The sequence below is a fragment of the Suncus etruscus genome, chromosome 9, assembly GCF_024139225.1.
Source record: "Suncus etruscus isolate mSunEtr1 chromosome 9, mSunEtr1.pri.cur, whole genome shotgun sequence".
In the NCBI taxonomy this organism is placed as follows: Eukaryota; Metazoa; Chordata; class Mammalia; order Eulipotyphla; family Soricidae; genus Suncus; species Suncus etruscus.
In genome coordinates, this window is record NC_064856.1 from 31,726,177 (window position 1) to 31,747,203 (window position 21,027).

A 21,027-nucleotide genomic window follows, 5' to 3' on the forward strand; every position below is an offset into this window, starting at 1 on the left:
TGCCCCCTCTTCTGGTGACCAGGAAGAGGTGGGCTCCCCAAACTCTATTTAAATAAGCAGCAAACACACTGGACTGTGTTAGGAGCACTGCATTCTGCTAGAGTTCTCAGGCTAGAGGAAACCATCTAATTCTCAAACCTGTTTCTTTTTCTTTTTTTTAAAGTACATTCAAAAAAGGAAACAAAAAAACAACTGGGTACTGGGGTGGGGAGGAAGCATACAAAACAGGTCCCTAACAGACTACAGACTTTGTCCATTACCCGCATACAATTTCAAGGGGCCCCTGCCCCTCCTTCTACACTAAGCCCTTGCATCGTCCATCAGTATTCAGGGCTCATCCATTCAGTGGCAACCTCACATCTAGTCTTTGAAAATTAGGATCTGGGCCTGGAAGTTGAAAACAAGGTTGTCTGCAGTTTGCTGCAAGTCACAAAGCTGCTTTGCAAGACCCACTTCCTTAATAATTAAAAATAATAAAAACTGGGGGAGGGGAGAGAGAACTAAGGGAATTTGGTCACTTCTCCCACCACTTTTTTTTTTTTTGAGAAACAGCACTGAGAACTGGTGATTGTAGGGACTGCTTGCAGCGCCAACTGTAAACATTATTTGCACATCAGTAAGAAAATGAACAGGGAGAGGCATTTTTGTTTCAAAAATTAAAAATAAAAACAAAAACAACAACAAAAAGATATCGCTGTAAAGGTCCAACTCTACATTTCTTTCCAGAACCAACCAGGGTTCAGCTGACAGCAATCTTGTTCTCCTCCAGGAAATGGGGGAACTGGTGCGGGGGGAGGCTGTTGGCTGCTTCAGGCTTCTCCACCTCAGCCCCAAGGGCTGCCTGGGAGCCATCGAGCTTGGCCAGTGGGCTGCTGTTGACCAGGGAGCTGGCGCCCAGTGACACGGGCAGCGTGGGGATGCCTCCACCCTGGATCACTGAGATCTCATTGGTCTTCATGGCCAGGCCGCCGTTGAGCATGGTGGTATATTGGCTCCACATGGCGGGGTCCACGTTCACAGCCGGGGCCAGCACTTCCTTGGGGTGCATCTCGGGAGCTCTCTTCCCGTCAGCCCCCAGCAGCGCCATGGTGTTCTCGATGGCCAGCTTCCTCCCGCGGCGGGCAGAACTGTTGCTGGCCCCGTGCGTCATATAGTGGACCTGTGGGGTCAGGGACAAAGGATGATCCCAAGGGTCAACACCACAGCTATGTGTATGGACTGGATTTTGCCCAAATAGTACCTACTCTAGGTGGGGGTGGGAGAGGGCACTGCTGGTGGTGGCTTAGGAAACCATGCAATGCCACAAGCAAGACCCAGGGCACCCAAATGTAAAGTAAAGCCTCCCCACCCCCTTTTCATTTTGGGGCCACACCTGGTGATGCTCAGGGGTTTACTCCTGGATCTGCACAATCATTCCTCAGTGTGCTCAGGGAACCATATGAAATATCAGGGATTGAACCTGGGTTGGCTGTATACAAGGTACAAGTACCTTACCCAACAGGGGTCCTCAAACTTTTTAAACAGGGGGCCAGTTCACTGTCCCTCAGACCATTGGAGGGTCTGACTATAGTAAAAACAAAACTTATGAATGAACTCCTTTTTTTTATTTTTTTTTATTTTTATTTATTTATTTATTTTTGGTTTTGGGGCCACACCTGGCAGTGCTCAGGGGTTACTCCTGGCTGTCTGCTCAGAAATAGCTCCTGGCAGGCACAGGGGACCATATGGGACACCGGGATTCGAACCCACCACCTTTGGTCCTGGATCGGCTGCTTGCAAGGCAAACGCGGCTGTGCTATCTCTCCGGGCCCATATGAACGAATTCTTATGCACACTGCATATATCTTATTTTGCAACGAAGAAACAAAACAGATACAAATACAATATGTGGCCCGCGGGCCATAGTTTGAGGACCACTGCGACTAGACTATCATCTCTCCAATCCCTGCAAAGCCCTTTTGAGCTACCTCCATTACCACCCCAGGTCTATGAAATGAAGACATGAACCACAGGTTAAGAGCCCATGAGTTCAATGAACACACTGATACCAGTGCCACATTAAATCGATCAAAAAACAGATCATTTTTAAGCTACCAATGAGGGAATCACACACCCAGTGGTGGCTCAGAGATCATGAGGCAGTGCTCAGGGGACCACTTGGGATGCCGAAATTGAAGCTGGGTCAGCAAGGCAAGCACCCTTACCTGCTGTACTATTGTTCTGGCCCTGATCTGAGTAGCCACAGCATACCATATGATCCACTGAGTGCCACCAGAAGTGATCCCTGAACAGAACCTGGAATAAGGGGCCAGAGTGATAGCATAGCGGTAGGGTGTTTGCCTTTCACGAGGCCAACCCCGGACAGACTCCAGTTTGAATCCCAGCATTCCATATGGAATTCCAGAACAACTTCTGAGCAGAGGCAGGAGTAACCCCTGATGAGTGTAATCCAAAAACAAACAAAAATAATAAGCCCAAGTAACCAGTTATGGCCCAAAACCAAAGTGATTTATATGCATATGTGAAAAATATGTATATATATATATATATATCTCTCCTAGTACTGATTTTAACCTATCAGGGACTGAAAAGATCAGATGGGTCTACATCCTCAGCATCCTATATGGTCCCCCCAAGCCTTCCAGGAGTAATGCCCAAGTACAGAGACAGAAATGCTCCCAAACACCAAGTGTGGCCCCCAAACAAACAAACAAAAAAATATTGTGAGGTAAAGTCTAGACAGGAGGGGGGGGGGGACAAAAAAGAAAAAAAGTCTAGCCAGGTGCTAATCCACAATGACTTCAATACTAATCCCAAACCCTGAGTATCACTTGTATTTCCAGCTTTCAAAGTAATAGCTCTGTGGCTGCAAAGATAGTACTGGATGTCCAGCACTTGCGTTGCAAGCAGCTGACTAGATTCAGTCCAACATCACAGTCAATGATACCACTCTGGCTAAAAAAAGTCATCACTACCTTGTCCAGCTAAATAAAGCACCCCACCCCACGTGAGGTGGCACATTAAAGACAGGAGCTACCTGTGTCCTTTTACCTCTAGTCATGGTACTGTCAAACCATCATTTTGTGCCACTAAGATGAGGGAAAAACAAGACCAACCTAAAGGATGGACCCCAGTACATGGTTCCTACCAGGGGTGAAACAAAGTCTACTTATGAGGGGCTGGAGAAAGTACAGTGGGTAGAACATTTTTCTTGCAAACCCAGATTTGATCCTCTGCATCCCATAAGATCCTTGAGCCCACCAGGAATGATTCCTGAGTGAGAGCCAGGAGAGTTAAGCCCTGAGCGTAGCTGGGTGTGGCCCCCCCAAAACCAAAACCAAGTCCACTACAAGCCAGCCCCAGTTCCTGGTGGATGATGAACGCAGGTGCAGGGCTGCCCAGGCCCATATTTCCCAAAACCCACCTTCAGGTTGCCTTTGGTGGTGAAAGCCCGCCCGCAGATGTTACACACAAAAGGTTTCTCCCCCGTGTGGGTACGCTCATGAATCTGCAGCGCGCTGGCCGATGAGAAGTTCTTTCCACACCGCCCACAGCCATGTTGCTTGGCCTGACGGCGTGGCTGGGCCCCCAGCAAAGGAGTCAGGCCAGGTGACAGGGTTCCGGGTCCAGCAAAGGTACCAGGAACTTCGACTTTGACATGCGTGGGCTGTGATCGGATTAGCGTTGAGGGGAGACTGCTCCGACCTGATACTGAGAAAACAAAGAAAGTCAAACTGTTAGAATCTATCTTAGCTCTGGTTTCCAAACCCAGCTCAGCACAGCCCACTCAGAACTCCCCTGCTGGTGGGCTTTCAACCAATTCATATATCAAGGTTCTCAGATTCATCAATCGCAATATAAAATTCACCACCTCCAACGTGGAGATAGGTGAAAGAAAACCCAAGACAGAGCACATATAACCAGGTTCAATTTCCTGCACATGGAGCTACCTTCTGGGTGCCCCTGGTGTGCCTTGGTTCTACCATACAATGCCTGTCCCCCATCTCACCATGAAGAACACCTCGGATTTATCTAGGCAAGTAAAAATTGCTTAGTCTTCTCTCCTCCCAAGTTATCCATGTATGTATGACCTTAGCTCTAAGGGGGGGGGGGTCTTGGGATCAGGACACTATGGCCCCAGGGGACTCCCCACCTTCCTCGCTCTTGGATTGGAGAGCACTTACTGCAAACTACCCCTTGGTCCTCTTAGGATTCATGTCCCAGAACACAACTGAGCTGTCCACACCCAACTTGTATTAACTGCTACAAGGAAGAGCTCCTTCTCTTTGGGGCTAGTTCCCTCTAGCCAGAGACACCAGCGGTCCTACAGGTGTTGCTCTGGGACGAGCCAAGTTCAATCCCCATTCCTCGGGGATGGTCAAAATGGGACAGAGTAAAATGCAAAGAAGGCTCATCACCTTCCAAGTCGAGGCGGCCACTCTCGGAGCCCTCTGCTTTGCCGCCAGCCTCAGGAGACCTGGACCGAGCACTTTCTGCTTGGCTAGTGGCCGGGGAGAGGGCCTGGAAGGGCAAGGTGTCCAGGGCATCTGGACTCCGGCTCTGGTACTCCTGGTCTCCCATCAATGAGGATGACGAGCCGTCACTCTCGACTGAGCCGTTCTCCCTGCTACTCTGTCTCTGCAGGACCAGAGGAGCAGGACCCACTTTCCCTGGGGCATCCAAGGGCGGCAGCACGGGCAGCCCCAGGCTAGGTGAGCCAGCGTGGAGGCTGGGCAGAGGCACAGGCAGAGGCACCTTGGAGGAGCTGCTGGGTGCATCCTGAGCACTGCCTTCATCCCCCTCGAGACAATCGAGAGGACTGTGGTCGTGGCCCGTGGTGGCTCCGGTCTCCGCTAGAGCCACCACCTCAGGCCCCGCAGGATTGCAGGGTGGCTCAGGAAGAGGCGTGTTAGGGATCTGGCCACCCATGTGCATGCGGATGTGCTGCTGCAGCAGGACGGCATTGGTAAACTTCTTCTGGCAAATAGGACAGGAGTGCTGCATCTTGACTACCGTGCTGGTGCGGTGGACCCCGAGGTGCGTCTTGAGGTTGCCTTTGGTGGAGAAGGCGCGGCCACACACCCTGCACTGGAAAGGCCTCTCCCCGGTGTGGGTTCGGTAATGCATCTTCAGGGAACTCTGGCAGCTCAGGACACGGTGGCAGATGAGACACTCATTGGGGTCGGTAGTGGCCTTGTCGATGTTCTCCACCAGCTGCTGCAACTTCAGGGTCTCGGAACCCGGCTCAGGGGTCCGACTACTGCCCTGGAAGCCGCAGCCCCGTGGGGAAGTGTGATGTGAGGGCCCCAACCCGGAGAGCCGGGCGCCCTCCTCGCTTTCTGGAGAGGGACCAGGCTGCGGGTCGCCCAGGGGGTCCTTGGGGTGAGTCCCGGAGGAGAGATTCTGAGGTAGCCCTACGTGGGGGGTGCCTGTAGCCAGGACAGGCTTGCTGTCTAAGGTGAGACTCGCTTCATCTACAGGGACAGTGGGGGAGCCGCTGCTGCCCACAAACTCAGCAAAGAGCAGAGGGTTGGCCTTCACCTGGGGGTGGCGATGAAAGTGCACCTTGAGGTTGCCCTTGGTGGTGAACCGATGGCCACAGACCGAGCACACGAAAGGTCTCTCTCCAGTGTGGGAGCGGAGGTGGATTTGCAGGGAGCTATCGGTCCCCAGAACCTTGCTGCAGTACTTACACTTGTGTTTGTAGAGGGCAGACTCATCTTTGGGCTTGGCATCCACCGGGGAGATGTTGGGGGGCTTCCCTTTGCCTTTCTTGGATGGGTCTAAGGCCACGGTGGAGAAAGAACTCGGGAAGAGCACCGAGCCGGGGGCCTGAGGTAGCAACGCGCCGGGGAGCCGCGACAGAACGCTGGGGACCACACGGGGTCCATCTGGCTTCAGGGCCAAGGCGGCCAAGCCCTGGGACACCTCCCGGCTGGCGGAGGGTGGGGTGGCATGAGGTAGCTTGGCTGGCTTCAGGGTGTCCAGCGACAGAGCCGTGGTCCCCGCTTTCTGGCTGAGCAAGGCCACAGCCGCTGAGACCTGCTGTGACATGTGGCCGCTCAGTGTCTTGAGGGGCTCGGCGCCCGCGTGTAGGGCATGAGAAGCCCACAGGTTCACCTGCACACGGATCTGCTCGGTGAGCTGGATCTGCTGGAGCTGCTGCTGCTGTAAGCACAGGATCTGCTCCAGCACCCACGGGAGGCTGCTGGCCCCAGGCAAGGGGGTGACTGGGGCATCTGCGCTCCGCTGGTTCACCGCCACCTTTGTGCCCCGCAATGCCTGCAGGGTAACATTCGTGCTGGCTACTTTGCCTTTGGGGAGATAGCTCATGTCCTGAGGGGGGACAGGCAGGGTACCCCCCTCTGTCTTCAAGTAGGGTTCTGCACTGAGCACCTTTTCTCGCGAGTCCTTGGTGCTGACCCCTGTGTCTTCCCAGGGGCCATCCTGTCGGCCAGGACTGGGTGTGGGGGGGCTCATTATGACCCCTGCCAAGTTATCAGCGGGCCCCGGACCCTCGGCGTCATTCATGATAAGGACAGGTGGGAGTTTAGTGCAAGTTTTCGTATGTTCCAAGAACTCGGAGAAGTTGAAGAACTCAGCACAGCATTTCTCACAGACATGCGTCTCTTCCCGCCGGGGCCGCTTAGCCACTGCTCCCTCTGTGCTGGCATCATCCCCACTGGGCTGACTCAGTGAAGCCCCTGTAAAAGGAGAGAAACAGCTCAGAATTCTGTGGAGAATGAGGGGAGTATCTCAGAGAAAACTCTAATAATTTAAACATCGGCGATTAGCGATAGTGTGTGTGCCAAGGGCAGGAGAGCAGGTAAGGGAAGAATAAACCATATCTTCAGGGTATCACCCCGAAACAGCCAAGGAATTCTCCTTGGGGTTCGACAGTACAGCTCTTGCTCTGCATGTGTTAGAAGCCAATAAAGATAGAAGGAAGGGGTTGCTTCTCTTGTTTGCAGCCAATGCAGTTTCCATCCCCAGGCCCATTATGGTTGCTCTATCCCTATCCCCTGAGTAAGTCCTGAAAGTTACCAAGGAGTCAGCCCTGGGCATTGCTAGGTATGGCCCCCAAACCAAACCCAGCAGACATTTGGAGCTGCATTTAAGGGCAAAAAGTCAACCAAAGGCTGGAGATAGTACAGTAGGGAGGGCACATGCCTTGCCAGATTTGATCCCTGGAAGCTGTATCCCAAGCCCACCAGAAGTGATCTGAGGATCAGAGCTAGTAAGAATCCTTGACTACTGCTAGGTGTGGTTCAAAAACAATCAATCAGCTAAGCAAAGGAAGTCTTCCCTCTAGGAGGGCTCAAATTTACTGAATTCTACCACTAGTGCTCATTAAAATAGGAAGACTACAGGGGTGTGGAGGCCTCCTAGGGAGATAGTATAACAGGTAGTGCACAGACAGCCTGTTCTAAGTTTGCTCCCCAGCCTTGCCAGGAGTAAGCACTGCACACAACTTGATGCTTGGCTTTTTTTCTTTTTTCTTTTTTGGTTTTTGGGTCACATCTGGTGGCTCTGAGCTCAGAAGTCACTCCTGGCAGGCTCAGGGCACCATATGGGATGCCAGAATTCAAACTAACTAGGATCCATCCTGTATTGGCCACGTGCAAGGCAAATGCCTTACTGCTGTGCTACTGCTCCGGCCCCTCTGGGCTTACTTCGGCTGACCAAGGATGGCTCGATCCCCAGCGTCCCATATGGTCCTCCAAGCCAGGAGCGATTTCTGACCGTATAGCCAGGAGTAACCTTGAGCGTCACTGGGTATGCCTCCCCAATCCCGCAAGAAAAGAAAAAAAACAAAAAAACAAAAAACAAGGGCCCAGAGAGATAGCACAGCGGCGTTTGCCTTGCAAGCAGCCGATCCAGGACCAAAGGTGGTTGGTTCGAATCCCGGTGTCCCATATGGTCCCCCGTGCCTGCCAGGAGCTATTTCTGAGCAGACAGCCAGGAGTACCCCTGAGCACCGCCAGGTATGACCCAAAAACCAAAAACCAAAACCAAAACAAAAACAAAAACAAACAAAAAAAAACAGAATAGTGAAAAGAGCTGTGAGATTGCTGACAGCTAGGAAAATACTTTGATTGTAGTGATAGTGTGTGTTAATGTCCCAGGTACCCTTATTTCCCAAGCACTGTCAGGAGGAGTAGGGCTGACTCAGGAGTATGTAGCCTGAGCACCACCACCAGGTATAGCCACAAGAACAGCACACTGGAATTCAGATCACATGCCAAAAAGAGGACAAGGAAGCTGCTCATCCTGGGGAGGCCCCACCCTTCATTCCAGGCACCACCAGGGCAGGTGCGTAGTTAGCCTTTAGGCCAAAACAGCATCATCACATCACAAGGTCCAAGCATAGTCATAGTCATAAGGGGCTAGATAGTCCAGCAGTGGAGCACTTGCCTTCCAAGTGGCCAACCCGGGTTTGATCCAGCATACAATCCCTTGAGCACCACCAGGAGTGATCCCTGAGCAAAGCCTAAAGTAACCCATGAATAGCATTGGGTGTAGATTGAGAAAACAAAACAAAAAATGATAGGGTCTGCATCCCTTAGAGAGTCAGTGAACAAGGGAACCCAGAACATTGTTGGGAAGTTCACCCTCAACGCTAGGAAGACTGTGCATTGAAAAATAAAAGGACTGCATTGTACAACACATGTTCATAGAAAACAACACTTGAAGCTGGAATGATAGGACAGCAAGTAGAGCATTTGCCTTGCATGTGCCCATGGGTTTAATCACTGGCATTTCACTAATTCCTGTGTGCAGAGCTAGGAATATACCCTCCACATGTCCAGGTGTAGCCCTTAGACAAACAAACAAAAGAAGCTATACTTGAGATCTTAAGGATTACAGCAAACCTCACAAGGACCTGAGAAAGGATGGTCAGTGAGACCTCAGAGAGGAAGAACTAGAAGAATGAAGAGAGGGTGGGGTGGGTGCTCTAAATTCATTCCTCAAGGCTGAGAGATTTATGCTTCACAGGGATTTATGATTGAGAATGTTACATTTCTCTTATATCAAATCCTGCCCCAAGCATGCAGTGGCTAGAGCCCTTAAGGCGCTGTTTCTTTTGTAACAGGTGGGGCCAATTTGCAGATCACTTACTTTTCTGGGGACAGTGATTTTGTCAGGTATGTGGGTTCTGAGGCTCACAAAGGCTTTAGACATTCATTTCTGGTTGATGACTCCGATTAACTCATTGGCCTAGTTTTCCAGTGGAAAGTCACACAGCTCACACAGATGTTTGTACTATGACCAAGGCCCAGGTGTCAATGACCAAGCTGACCCTTATTGATATACGAAGTAATAATTCTTTGCCTTTGTGTTGTAACAAACAATATAAATTTGTACACGCAAAGGGGCAGACTTAGGGTGGTGTGTGGGAAACTGGGAACACTAGTGGAAGGGATGGTCACACTGGTTGTGGAATTGGCATTGGGACATTTTATGTCTAGCAGGTCTCAGGCTCTGTGCACAGAAAGAAATCCATTTGGGGCAAACTCTGGGGATGAGGTCAGCTGAGTGGAAGGCAAACGCCCTACCTGCTGTGCTATCGGCTCTGGCCCCTAAAACAACTGTTTTGTGACTGCTTGAGGGATTGTATATGGTCTGAACCTGGGTAGGTCCCATGCCAGGCAATTGTCTTACCTACTTTACCATCTCCCCAGTCCCCTAGTCATCACATGTTAGCATCCCATATGTTCCCCTGAGCCTGCCAGGAGCGATTTCTGAGCACAGAGCCAGGAGTAACCCCTGAGTGCTGCTGTGTGTGACCCCCCCCCCCAAAAAAAAAAAGATGAAAATCAGCTTCCATGAGGCTGGAGAGAGATGGCACAGGGGTTAAGGTGTTGGTCTTACATACAATCAGCCTCGGTTTGATCAGGCACTAACCAGGAATGCTCTCTGAGAGTTGAGTCAAGAGTTTAAGTCTAGGGGCCGAAGAGATAGCATGAAGGTAGGGTGTTTGCCTTGCATGCATGCAGAAGGACAGTGGTTCAAATCCCAGCATCCCATATGGTCCACAAGCCTACCAGGAGTGATTTCTGAGTGTAGAGCCAGGAGTAAACCCCTGAGTACTGCCAGATGTGACCCAAAAAACTATAACAAAAATTAAAAAAAAAAAAAAAAGAGTTTAAGAAAACTACTAGGGGTGGCCCCACACACAATTAAAATAAAAAAGTTTCCAATTATAAAATGGGACCATTTGTGTTTCAAAGACCTAATTGAAGCATACAAATTGGGTTTGGGAAGGGAGTGTGCCAGGGGACACATAAGGGAAAGCTCACAATATTTGGCCTCAACTTCTGACTTCTTGGCTAATAACACTACTTAAATTCATGGGGTTTGATCCTGAGGATGGGGAGGGGCATAAAGCAGTCAGTGCTCATTAACCCCTTCTACCAAACTCCATCTCCAAACCATGAAGTAAGGGTCTGGTAAGAGAGCCCAATGAGTAGAGCACTTTAAAGCATGCTTTCAGGCAGGAACCCCAGGTTCCATTTCTGGTGCCATAGGTCCCCCAAGCATGACTGGGTGTAGCCCCCAAGTCAAAGCAAGCAAAAATACTCTTAAGATGTGGGGGCCAGAGATCTGATTCAAGTGGCTGGGAACAGGACTAGGCATATGGTCCTGAGTAAAAAAACATGCTCCAGAAGCCCTGGAGCCCAGAACAGTGTGGGAGGGGTCAACTCAAAATAGCATTTCTCCTATGGTACCAGATTTTTAATTTCCACAGCAGGGGGTTTACCAATCCTGGCAGACACTTCCAGGTGGGCTTGTATTCACTCACTGCAGGGGTTACACACACCACTAAATTTCAGTGGGCATTAGCTCCTCCCATCTCCTATTTCTTTCTTTTGAGGGCTCCTTTTGAGAAAAGAACCCCAGAACCACTCTTCAAGATGCAACAGGTGGGGGCGGAGTGGTGGCACAAGTGGTAGGGCATTTGCCTTGCACACACTAATCTAGGACAAACTGGGTTTAATCCCCTCGCGTCCCATATGGTCCCCCCAAGCTAGGAGCAATTTCTGAGCGCATAGCCAGGAGTAACCCCTGAGCTTCAAACGGGTGTGGCTCAAGACGTTTATTTGTCTTGCACAAAACTAACCATGTTCTATAACCATGTTCTATCTCCAGCATCCCTCTGGATCCCCCAAGCACCACCAGGAGTAATCCCTGAGTGCAGAGCCAAGAATAACCCGAGCAGTCAAGTGTGGGTCCAAAACAAAACACACACACCCACACACACTCACTCAATATAGTGATTTCATTGAGGGGAAACTGAGGTAAGGAACATCAACATTTCCTGAAGCCTGCAGGCAATGCCCAGACCTTCCTTTGAACCCAGTTCACTTCCTTCTGAGAACTGCAACATTCTTTCCTCTCATAAAACACCATAGGAAAGCAGACTGGATGGAGGCAGCTTACTGAAAAGGGGGATGGCTCTACAATACACATTACAACTACCTTTCCAGGACTCCCAGAAATGTCTTCAAAAGCATTAGGAGGTAGAGGGCCCAGGTCAACTGCAGGTAGAGTCCCAGGGACTCCCCACCCCTGCCCCAGCCTGCCTCTGACATGACCTTGGAGGAAAAGGGTTACAAATATCAACTCCCAGACATTCAGCTAGTAAGTATCAATCCAGAGACTTTTCCAGGATCTGCAAGGCCGGAATGAAGGGCAGAAGAGCAATTCTGTATCAAGAACTTGCAATGCCTTTATTAGAAATTCAATTTTCTGGGGCCAGAGCAAACACAGGTTGGGGGTGGGGATGGAGTTTCCATTCTCAGCATCCCAGAGAATTTCTAGTGCCCTGTTGGGAGTGATTCCTGAATACAGAGCCAGGAGTGGCCCCCAGACCACCACCAGGTGTTGCTCCCCGAAAAAAAGAACCAAATCAGGTGTACAAAGTAGGGAATCCTGTCTTCCCCTATACTGTAAACATCCTGAGTGGAGTAAACTCTAGTGTCTATGATGGGAGGGGGAGATGCTTTCTGTTTGCTTAAAGAAGGTAGATTTGGGGGTTGGAGCTATAGCACAGAGGGTAGAGTGTTTGTCTTGTATGAGGCCAACTCAGGTTCGCTCCCCATCATCCCAATATGGACCCACGAGCATGCCAATAGTAATTTCTGAACCCAGAGCTAGGAATAACAACCCCTGAGCAAACCAAAAAAAAAAAAAGTTAGATTTGGGAGCACAAGTTTTTTTCTAAAAAGGGGCAGCAAGCCAAAAAATTTGGGATGCCCCATGACCTTAACAGAATCAGTATCTCCCAACAACATCCTCCACACCCCAACACCCTGGATTCTTAAGTCATCTTCATAGTCAAAAACCAAACACCTGTGTTCCACTATAATGTCATGGGGATCAGAGCCTCAAGATAAAGATAAACAACTCCAGTACTGTGACTTCCATGACCTAAGGTCAAAAAAATACAAAACAGGAAATGGGTATGGCACTTGCCTTCCAGGCAGCCAACCTGGATTCAACCCTTAGCATCCCATATGGTCCCCCAAGCAAGACCAGGAATGATTCCTGAGTGCAAAGCTAGGAGTAAGCCCTGTTGAGAGGGTTGGGGAGTTGGGGTGGCCCAAAACAAAAAAATATATATTGTATGGCATTGTATTGGAATGATCTCTGTTAAATTTCCTACTGTACCTAATTTATAAATTCAACTTTATAGTTGAATATATGCATTTTAAGCTTTTTAAACCTTTCATCCCTTATTTCCCTATACAGGTTCATAAAGCTCTCCTGCCTCCAGCCACCCCCACCCCCATGCAAATCTTAATGGCACAAAATTCTGGTAGGCCTCAAACCACTCAGTATCAAAACATTATTTTGTTCCTTCAAAAAAGAAAAAATATTATTTAGTCCCTTTACAGCAACCTCCTTTTGTTTCAAACCCTAAAAGTAGAGCAGAAAGGAGGCTTTGGGTCATCGACCTGAGCTATCATCGAACAAGCCTTCCCATTCTGGACTTAGGGAGCACTCAGTGAAAACTCCCAGAACCCCAACTTCATCATCCAGGAAACCAGGGGGGTTGGGGTTGGTTGTTCTAGGGCCACACCCAGCAGCGCTCAGGACTTACTCCTGGCTCTGTGCTCTGAGATCCCTCCTTGCAGTGCTTAGGGGAACGAACTATGTGGGATACCAGGGATTGAATCTGGGTCAACCAAATACAAGGCAAGAAAGAGTTCTATCCATTGTACCATCTCTGCAGCCCCCAAAAGCAGGTTTTTAAAATGTTCAATCTGTCCCTGTCAACCTGGGGTCCCCCATCTGCTGCTCAGGCTTTTTGTTTACTAGCTTCAGAAAAGCAGCCTATCACCCAAGTCTTGTTCCTAAAATTCTATTCCGGGCAATGATTTCCTTGGCATTCCCATTTTAATACTTTAGTCGAGGAGTTGTCTTTGGCACCAAAAAGGTTAAGCTCCACTGACTAAAAGGATCTAACAGGTCCCAAGAGTGATTTACAGCCTGAATACCAATTCGCCTTCACTGTATACACAAGGCTCGCTCCTCTGCAGCCTGGAAGCAAACCCCCCAACATCTCATTGGTGTCTTCAAAACAGCAGCAGCTCTGTTTGCTCCTGCAGTAAAAAAAAGGATCTCAACATCCAGACCACCAATAGCAAAGACTGAAGTTCTATTTGCCCAAGAGTAAGAGGGTTCAGTTATGAACAATTGTTGGGTATGTTTAGGTTAACCCTTCCCCAAAGGAAAAAAGCAAAGTTCAGAGGGATTACAAGGCAACCAGCCTTGACTGCCCCCACCCCACCCCCACTCCGAATTTTAGGAATGTTATCTCTCAGCATCTAGTTATCCAATAAGTTGGAAGAATGCAGTAAACCCAGCAGGGCTCTTAGATTCAATCACTACCAAATGGATAGAAAATACTCTACTATTGTATAGAAAGAAAGCTCATCTAATAGGGGCCAATGGGATCCAGGAGATTCGAAAATGCTTTAAAGAAAAAAACCTGTCATCTTGAGAAAGGCTTTAGGATCCCAGCTTATCTCTCTCCCCCCATTCCAATATTAAAAGAACTACAATGAGTAGATTATCTAAAGCACACAGTAACTACCACTCCCAACCCCCACCCTAGGGTAAGCAGTTAAGAAAAAAAAGGAAATGAAATGTCCAAGAGTATAAAAAAGTTCAAAGTACCCTTTCCCAGCTTCCTTTCACACTTGAATTCACCAAACTTGAGAAATAAATCTAAGTCAGAGATGGCAAATTAGATGGAATTTTAGGTGCCACTGATACCTAAATATTCATAAATTTTCTTTTTTTTATCCCCCCCAATATTCATAAATTTTCTGAGCTAAAATATTTCAGAAGGCTGGGAGATAGGCACAAGGAGTAAGGCATTTGCTTTGTATATGACTATATGACTGACCCAAGCTTGATCCCATAACCTGTATGATTCCCCACCAACAGTAATAATTTCTGAGCACTCATGCTTGAGCATGGCCCCCAAACAAAATAAAAGGATCTTGAATCATAATCTAGAAACCCTTGCGAGGCTCACAGGCTGGCAGGAACACAGAATGGGCAGCCAGGCTTCCAATTCAGCCTCACAGGAGTAACTCCCTGAGCACCATCAGAATGGTTCCAAACCCAAAGTAATTTTTTTTTAAATATATAAATTTTTTTTGGTTTGGGGCCACATACCTGACAGTGCTCAGTTTACTCCAGGCAGGCTCAGGGATAACATAGGATGCTGGGGATGGAACCTGGGTCTGGCCTCAAGCAATGCAAACACTACCCGCTGTGATATCGTTCCAGCCCTTAAATGTTTTTTTTTTCCTTTTTAAAAAAAGGAAAATAAATCTAACATTTAAAGGCTTTCCAGATTCTCAGATGTGCAGACTCTGCTGTTTCCCAGATATGGGGAAGCCCCCTCTGCAGGCATTTGTGCTCACCTTCTCCAGAGGACCATGTGAGAGTAAGGTATGAATTCATTGTTTTAAAGAGGCAAATTTGGGGTTGGAATGAGAACTTGCTTTGCATATGGTCAACCCAGGTTCAATCCCCAGTATCCCATATGGTTCCCCAGGAGTGATTTCTAAGCATAGAACCAGGCTAGGAGTAACCCCTAAGACCACCTGCTGTGGTGCAAAAAAGGAAAAGGAAAAAAAAGGCAACTTGAGGGGCTGGAATGATAATACAGCAGTTCAGCTGCTTGCCTTGCCTCTGGCTGACCCAGATAAAATACCTGATATCCCATAGATGTGGCACAAAACCAACCAACCAAACAAACAAAAAACCAATTTGAGATGAGGGTCTTGATTTAGATTTCAAAATTCATTTTAAATTTTCTTTTTTTTTTTTTTGGTTTTTTTTTGGGGGGGGGGCCACACCCTGTGACGCTCAGGGGTTACTCCTGGCTATGCGCTCAGAAGTTGCTCCTGGCTTCTTGGGGGACCATATGGGACGCCGGGGGATCGAACCGCGGTCCATCCTAGGCTAGCGCAGGCAAGGCAGGCACCTTACCTCCAGCGCCACCGCCCGGCCCATATTTTAAATTTTCAATGTATTAAAATTTATTTTAATAAAGGGTGGTTTTTAATTTTTTATTTTATTTTATTTTGGGTTTTGGGCCACTACCGGCGGTGCTCAGGGGTTACTCCTGGCTGTCTGCTCAGAAATAGCTCCTGGCAGGCACGGGGGACCATATGGGACACCGGGATTTGAACCAACCACCTTTGGTCCTGGATCGGCTGCTTGCAAGGCAAACACCGCTGTGCTATCTCTCCGGGCCCGGTTTTTAATTTTTTAAAACTTTTTTCTTTCTGAGCCATGCCTGAATGTCAGTGATCCAGAATCAACCCTGTTAGAGCTCAGGGCACCATACATGGTGCCAGGAATTGAACCCAGATCACTGCATGCAAAGCAAGCACCTCCCTGCTACTGTATTCTCTCTCCAGCTTCAAGGAGATTGGAGGGGGGAAGGCTGAGAATAAACCCAGGCGCGGAAGACTGAACCTGGGTAGCCTGTATGTTTGGCAAACACCCTACCCACAGTTCTTGCCCCCTCCATATTGGGTGATTCTTAAAATGTTTTTCCCATCATTTTTCCAAGGTACAGAAAATTCCAATTATGCCTTATTTCCAGTTTGCTTCCCAAAGTCCTCTTAATCTAAAAGTGCAAAACAAAACAAAAGTCACCTTATGGGCTGGAGAGATAGCACAGCAGCCAACTCAGGAGGTGATGGTGGTTCGATTCCCAGCACCCCTTATGGTCCCCCCCCAGACTGCCAGGGGTGGAGAGCCAGGAGTAACCTGTGAGCGCCGCCACCAGGTGTGCCCCCAAAACAAAACAAATAAAAAACAGGCACCTTAAAAACTTAAGTGATAAAAAGCCACTACTTTAGTTATTTTGGACAAAATCTTTTCTTAACCACATTGCCAATCAGTACACAGCAGGCCTCTTATAGTTGAAATGATCTAAACAAGATGCTGAACCTCCACTGTAGGAAGAAGTCAGACTCAAAGAAAGCTCTTGAGTTTCAAAGGGTTGAAAACCATAGAACCGATTGGAACAGGGTTTACTCCAAAACATTAGCCAAAACCCAGTCGTCATCGCACTAACCACCACCTCACTTCTCATTTAGAGGGTTGAGAAAAAGTTCTTCCTCTCCACATCCCCACCGCCAACCTGGAGGAAGTCAGACCAGCCTTGCACGATCAAGTATCTTGACTTGTGCATTTTTAGCAGAACAAAAGGGGATGTTGGGGTAAAGCTACAGGTTTGGGAAAGCAGAAAAACAGCTCTGCCATATTATATTAACGAATGCACTAACGAGATTCCCTCTCTCTCAATTAAAACCGAAGCTTCCAAAGCGCCCTAGCAGATCCTTACGGCATGAATGAGCTTCCTTTCACATTCCTTACGGAGGCTAGGCAGTTAACTTGAAATTTGGCAAATCTTAATCGTTGGTTTGTAATCCAGTTTAGCATAAAGGGCATTTGAAACTCTTTTGAGAAAATGCTAATTTTCTGGTGTGGAGAGTTCTCTGCCCACCTGCAGATTTTTTTTTTGAGCTGCTAATTGATCCCCGGATCTCATTTTCCTCTCAAATGCTACATTCCTTACAAGTGGGTCTCAAATGAGCTTTGCAAGAGAAGAACGACCGATTTTTAATTGCTAAGTCGTTTGTACCACACTATTATATATATATATGTGTGTGTTTGCGTGCGTTTGTATTTATATTTATATGTATATATATGTACATATATTTTGCAATGAAAAATGCAATCACTAAAATGTACTGCCTCGGGAAAACGACATTCCTTTCCACGGTGGCAACTCGCTAACACATTCTAGGACGAGGGATTCTTTCCAAGAATTCCTGAGTTACCGGGTTAGGGATGCGATGGCAAAAACGCAGTGAAGTGTCCAGGGGGTAGCATCAAGGCTCAGCCAGTACTGCCCATTACCATTACCCCATCCCATCAAGGTGCGAGCGGGGTACCTGGCAAAGGGACCCGGACCCGCCTCTCAGCACATGGTGCCGTTCCAGGCTAGGCCTGCAGGGGGCACCCGCGCGCAACCCGGCCGGGCATTCGGATCCGACCCCAGCGATCAATAGCGACCCCCTCCGCCCCCCAACCCTGGAGGGCGCGCACGGCCAAGCCAGGCAGGCTGATCCTATGGCAGCGCGGGTGAATGAAGAGATCCCAAAGTCCAGCCCGAGTTAGTTCCTTTCAGAAGGCCCCCAAGCCCCGTGCAGTGAACCGAGCTCTCTCCCCCGCTGCAAAAGGTCCCACCCCAAATCCCCTAATGCGCGCCCACCCAAAATGCTGGGGGCAGGGGGGGAAGGGGAGGTCAGAACGGGATCAGGGGAGGGGTCAGAGCCAGGAGCTCGCCTCGCCTCGCCTCGCCCCTCCTCTCGGGAGAGAGGGAGGGAGGAAGCCGGCGGGGGGAGGGTTAACCCTTTTGTTCCAGGTGGGCGCCGCGAAGAAACTCTCCATAGCTTTCCCCCTCCCCCCGGGCACAAAGAGCTTTTTTTTTTTTTTTTTAAATTCCCCGGGGATCTGGGGCGCCCAGAAAAACGCCCACCACCCCTCCAAGCCGACCTCTCCGGCCAAGAGTGGGGAGAATGAGGATTGCATGCATGGCCCGAGTACATTTAAAAAAAAATAAAGGCAATTTATTATACTGCCTGGAAGAAAAGAAAAGAAAAAAAAAGTAGGGGGTAGTAGGATACACTGACCCCAAAATAACTAAAAGCATGAGTTGAGTCTCCCAAGCGTGCTGGGACAACCGCAGAATTAGAAAGCAGGCGGAGAGCCCGAGTCCCCTCCCCCCACGCCGGAGCCACCAACTTATCGGGCGACAATTTGGCGGGCCGGACCGGGTTGGGGGTTGGAGGGGGTTGAGAGGGTCTGATCGACCCCGATCCCCAACTTCCCGGGCGCAGCAGCGCTCGGGAGCCAAAGGGGAGTCTGGCTGCGCTGCCGCTCCCGCTCCGGCTGCAGGACCTGGGGGGGTCTCGAACTCGCCTTGACCCGGGCACCGCGCGCCCCGCGGAAGCGTGGGCTGCAAGCACACCCTGGGACGCGCCCTCGCCCGACCTCTCTCTCTCTCTCTCTCTCCCCGCGGGCACCCCGGCCGGGAGCGCACGCACCGGATGGTGGGGAGCAGCAGCGCACTTCTCCAAAACTAGCCTAGTGAGGCGCAGGCTGGTGCACCCCAAATTCAGCCCAGGGAAGGGGGGTCTATAGATCTCCGGGGTCCAGCGCACCCACCCACCCACCCACACCCCGGCGAGGCCACGGCTGGTTATTTTTAGGAAGTCGGAAATCAAAGATGGCTGGAGGTCATCAGGCCCGAAAGGTTAGGTTAGGGCGCAGATGGGTCCGGGCGCCCCGGGAGGGAGAATTCACTCGGACCCCGATCGGGGTGGGTCTAGGAAAAGGGCAGCGGAGGCCCCCAGCACCGCTCACTTCCGATGCCCCAGCGCCGCGCGGGTGGCCCCCAACCAGCCTCATTGGGGTGGCGCGCAGATTTAATTCAAGCAAAGGGGGGTCCAGCCGGGGTGCTTAGAAACAACCCCTAAGGCTAGAAGGGAAAAAAAGGTGGGAACCCCCGGGGTCTCTTTCCTTTCTTTTTTTTCTTTTTTACAAGCCAGCCAAGGGAGGGGGGCCCTAAATTGCAGGGTGGGGGTGAGGGGAGTGGAACCAATTAAGAGAGGGGGGCTAGAGGACCAGGAGAAGGAACTTTCAGGAATGGAATGGGGGGGGTCCACTTCACAATCAGTTAAGCGCAAAACCCCCAAAACCAACTCAGAAGCGCGGAGAAAAGTGCAAAATTGCCCCGGAGCGCGGGCGCGCAGCCTGAATCGCTCCTTCCACCGACTCCCCCCTCTTTTGCACCCCCAGATCTCAGCTCTGGAAAGCAGCTCGCTCTCCCCCAGCCCAAGTCCCCGGGGATCCCATCCCGCAAGTCCTTATCCAGCCCGCCCTGGCCCCGCTCACCCGGCTGCCCCGCCGCCGGCGCCGCTGGGGCGGTCTCTGCAGAGTCCGGGGCCGGCTGCTGCACCCCTGGGTCCTCCTCGGAGTTGATGTGTTGGGGTTTCGCCTGCTTGCGCCTCGACATGGTGCGTGCATGGGGGCGCCGGGAGAACCGCGAGGATTTGCCCACTCCGTCCCAAATTCCTGGAGTTGGGAAAGGTACCCCCCTTCGGCCGGAACGCGCATGTCCCAGTAATTATTATTATCAATAATGCATTGCGATTTATCATGAGCCCTGACAGCTGATTGGCCTGGGTCCAAGACCTCAGAGATCATTTAAATAAACCCTCATTGATCAGGGAGGGGCGAGGCATGCTGGGCCTTGTAGTCCGGCCTGGCCGGCGACAAAGGCGTGTTCATCATGGGAGCGCAACTCATTAACATCCGGACTCACATTGGTTGGGTCCCGGACGAAACCCGAAGGGGGGAACCGTCTTCGCCCCGCTTTTCTGAGTCCTAAACCAGAAAAGCCCAAATAGTTGTCTACTTAGTGGCCCCCAGTAGCTTCTGGAAAGGTTTGGAAAGGAGTTGGGTATGGATAGTGCGCTCCAAAGAATGCCTTCTAGAAGTTCAGATCCACAGCTAGCGAGGAGAAAGATGATCCTTTACGGTGGATTGCTTTTGCATCTCCCAGAAAAACAACAAATAAACAAACAACAAAAGGCCCTGGCCCCTCCCGTTTTATTTTTGGTGGAAATATTGATGGTGTCTTTTTTCGAGATGCCTGAAGAATGGAATTATGCCATCCTACCTCATCTCCACTCCATTCTTATTAAAAAGTAGCCTTCAACTTATATTTATGCTTGATATATATAAATTTTTCACCTAGCCTATGATATCCAGTGATCATTGATAAAACACCATCCAATAATAACCCTAAAAATGTAATGCAATTAAAAGAATGCATAAAGTTAAAAAAAAAAAGTAGCCTTCAGTTTCAAAAATTCCAGATTAGTCCCTAACCACATTTTAATTTCTCTAAGTGGTAAATAATAGCTCCCAGGATTCATATTTACACAGCTTGGTTTGTTACAATGCAGCGTTGATTTTTTTTTTTTTTGGCTTGGGGGTGTGTTTTTTTTTTTTTTTTTTTGGTTTTTGGGCCACACCCGTTTGATGCTCAGGGGTTACTCCTGGCTATGTGCTCAGAAATCGCCCCTGGCTTGGGGGGACCATATGGGACGCCGGGGGATCGAACCGCGGTCCGTTCCTTGGCTAGTGCTTGTAAGGCAAGACACCTTACCTCTAGCGCCACCTTCCCGGCCCCGGGGGTGTGTTTTTTATTTTAAACATTTTAAAAGGAATGAATTCCAAATATAGAAAAGGCAGATTAAAAGCCAGTAGCGTCAGTGATAAAATCAAAATAACAAGCAATTGCATTTCTCCCTCATGAGCAATAAATGTCTTATAACATCACATTTTATTACTGAGACAATGCCTTTACATCTTCCAGGGAATAGCAATGACATTGCTGTTACTGATCATTATTGT

At 49.5% G+C, this 21,027-nt stretch overlaps 1 protein-coding gene across 2 annotated transcripts; it reads right to left on the reverse strand.

Annotated features, from left to right (window-relative positions):
• Positions 1–739: 739 nt before the first annotated feature.
• Positions 740–19,621, reverse strand: SALL4 (spalt like transcription factor 4). 2 transcript variants are annotated; one of them, XM_049781316.1, is made up of 4 exons: positions 19,501–19,621; positions 5,694–6,704; positions 3,425–3,705; positions 740–1,159 (listed from the first exon to the last, which is right to left on the reverse strand). In XM_049781316.1, the coding sequence occupies exons 1-4, from the start codon at positions 19,619–19,621 to the stop codon at positions 740–742; spliced, it is 1,833 nt and encodes a 610-aa protein (XP_049637273.1). The 2 variants fall into 2 exon arrangements, with proteins under 2 accessions (XP_049637273.1, XP_049637272.1); XM_049781315.1 differs by having other exon boundaries at positions 4,419–6,704.
• Between the last annotated feature and the right edge of the window lie 1,406 nt (positions 19,622–21,027).

Bases quoted from the DNA above. Each gene is read 5' to 3' on its own strand.
- SALL4 (XM_049781315.1), bottom strand. From the start codon at position 19,621: ATGTCGAGGCGCAAGCAGGCGAAACCCCAACACATCAACTCCGAGGAG. The intron at 6,705-19,500 runs GTGAGCGGGGCC...CTCCTTTTACAG, and splicing joins GCCGGCGGCGGGGCAGCCGG to GGGCTTCACTGAGTCAGCCC. The intron at 1,160-3,424 runs GTGGGTTTTGGG...CTGACCCCACAG, and splicing joins CCACCAAAGGCAACCTGAAG to GTCCACTATATGACGCACGG.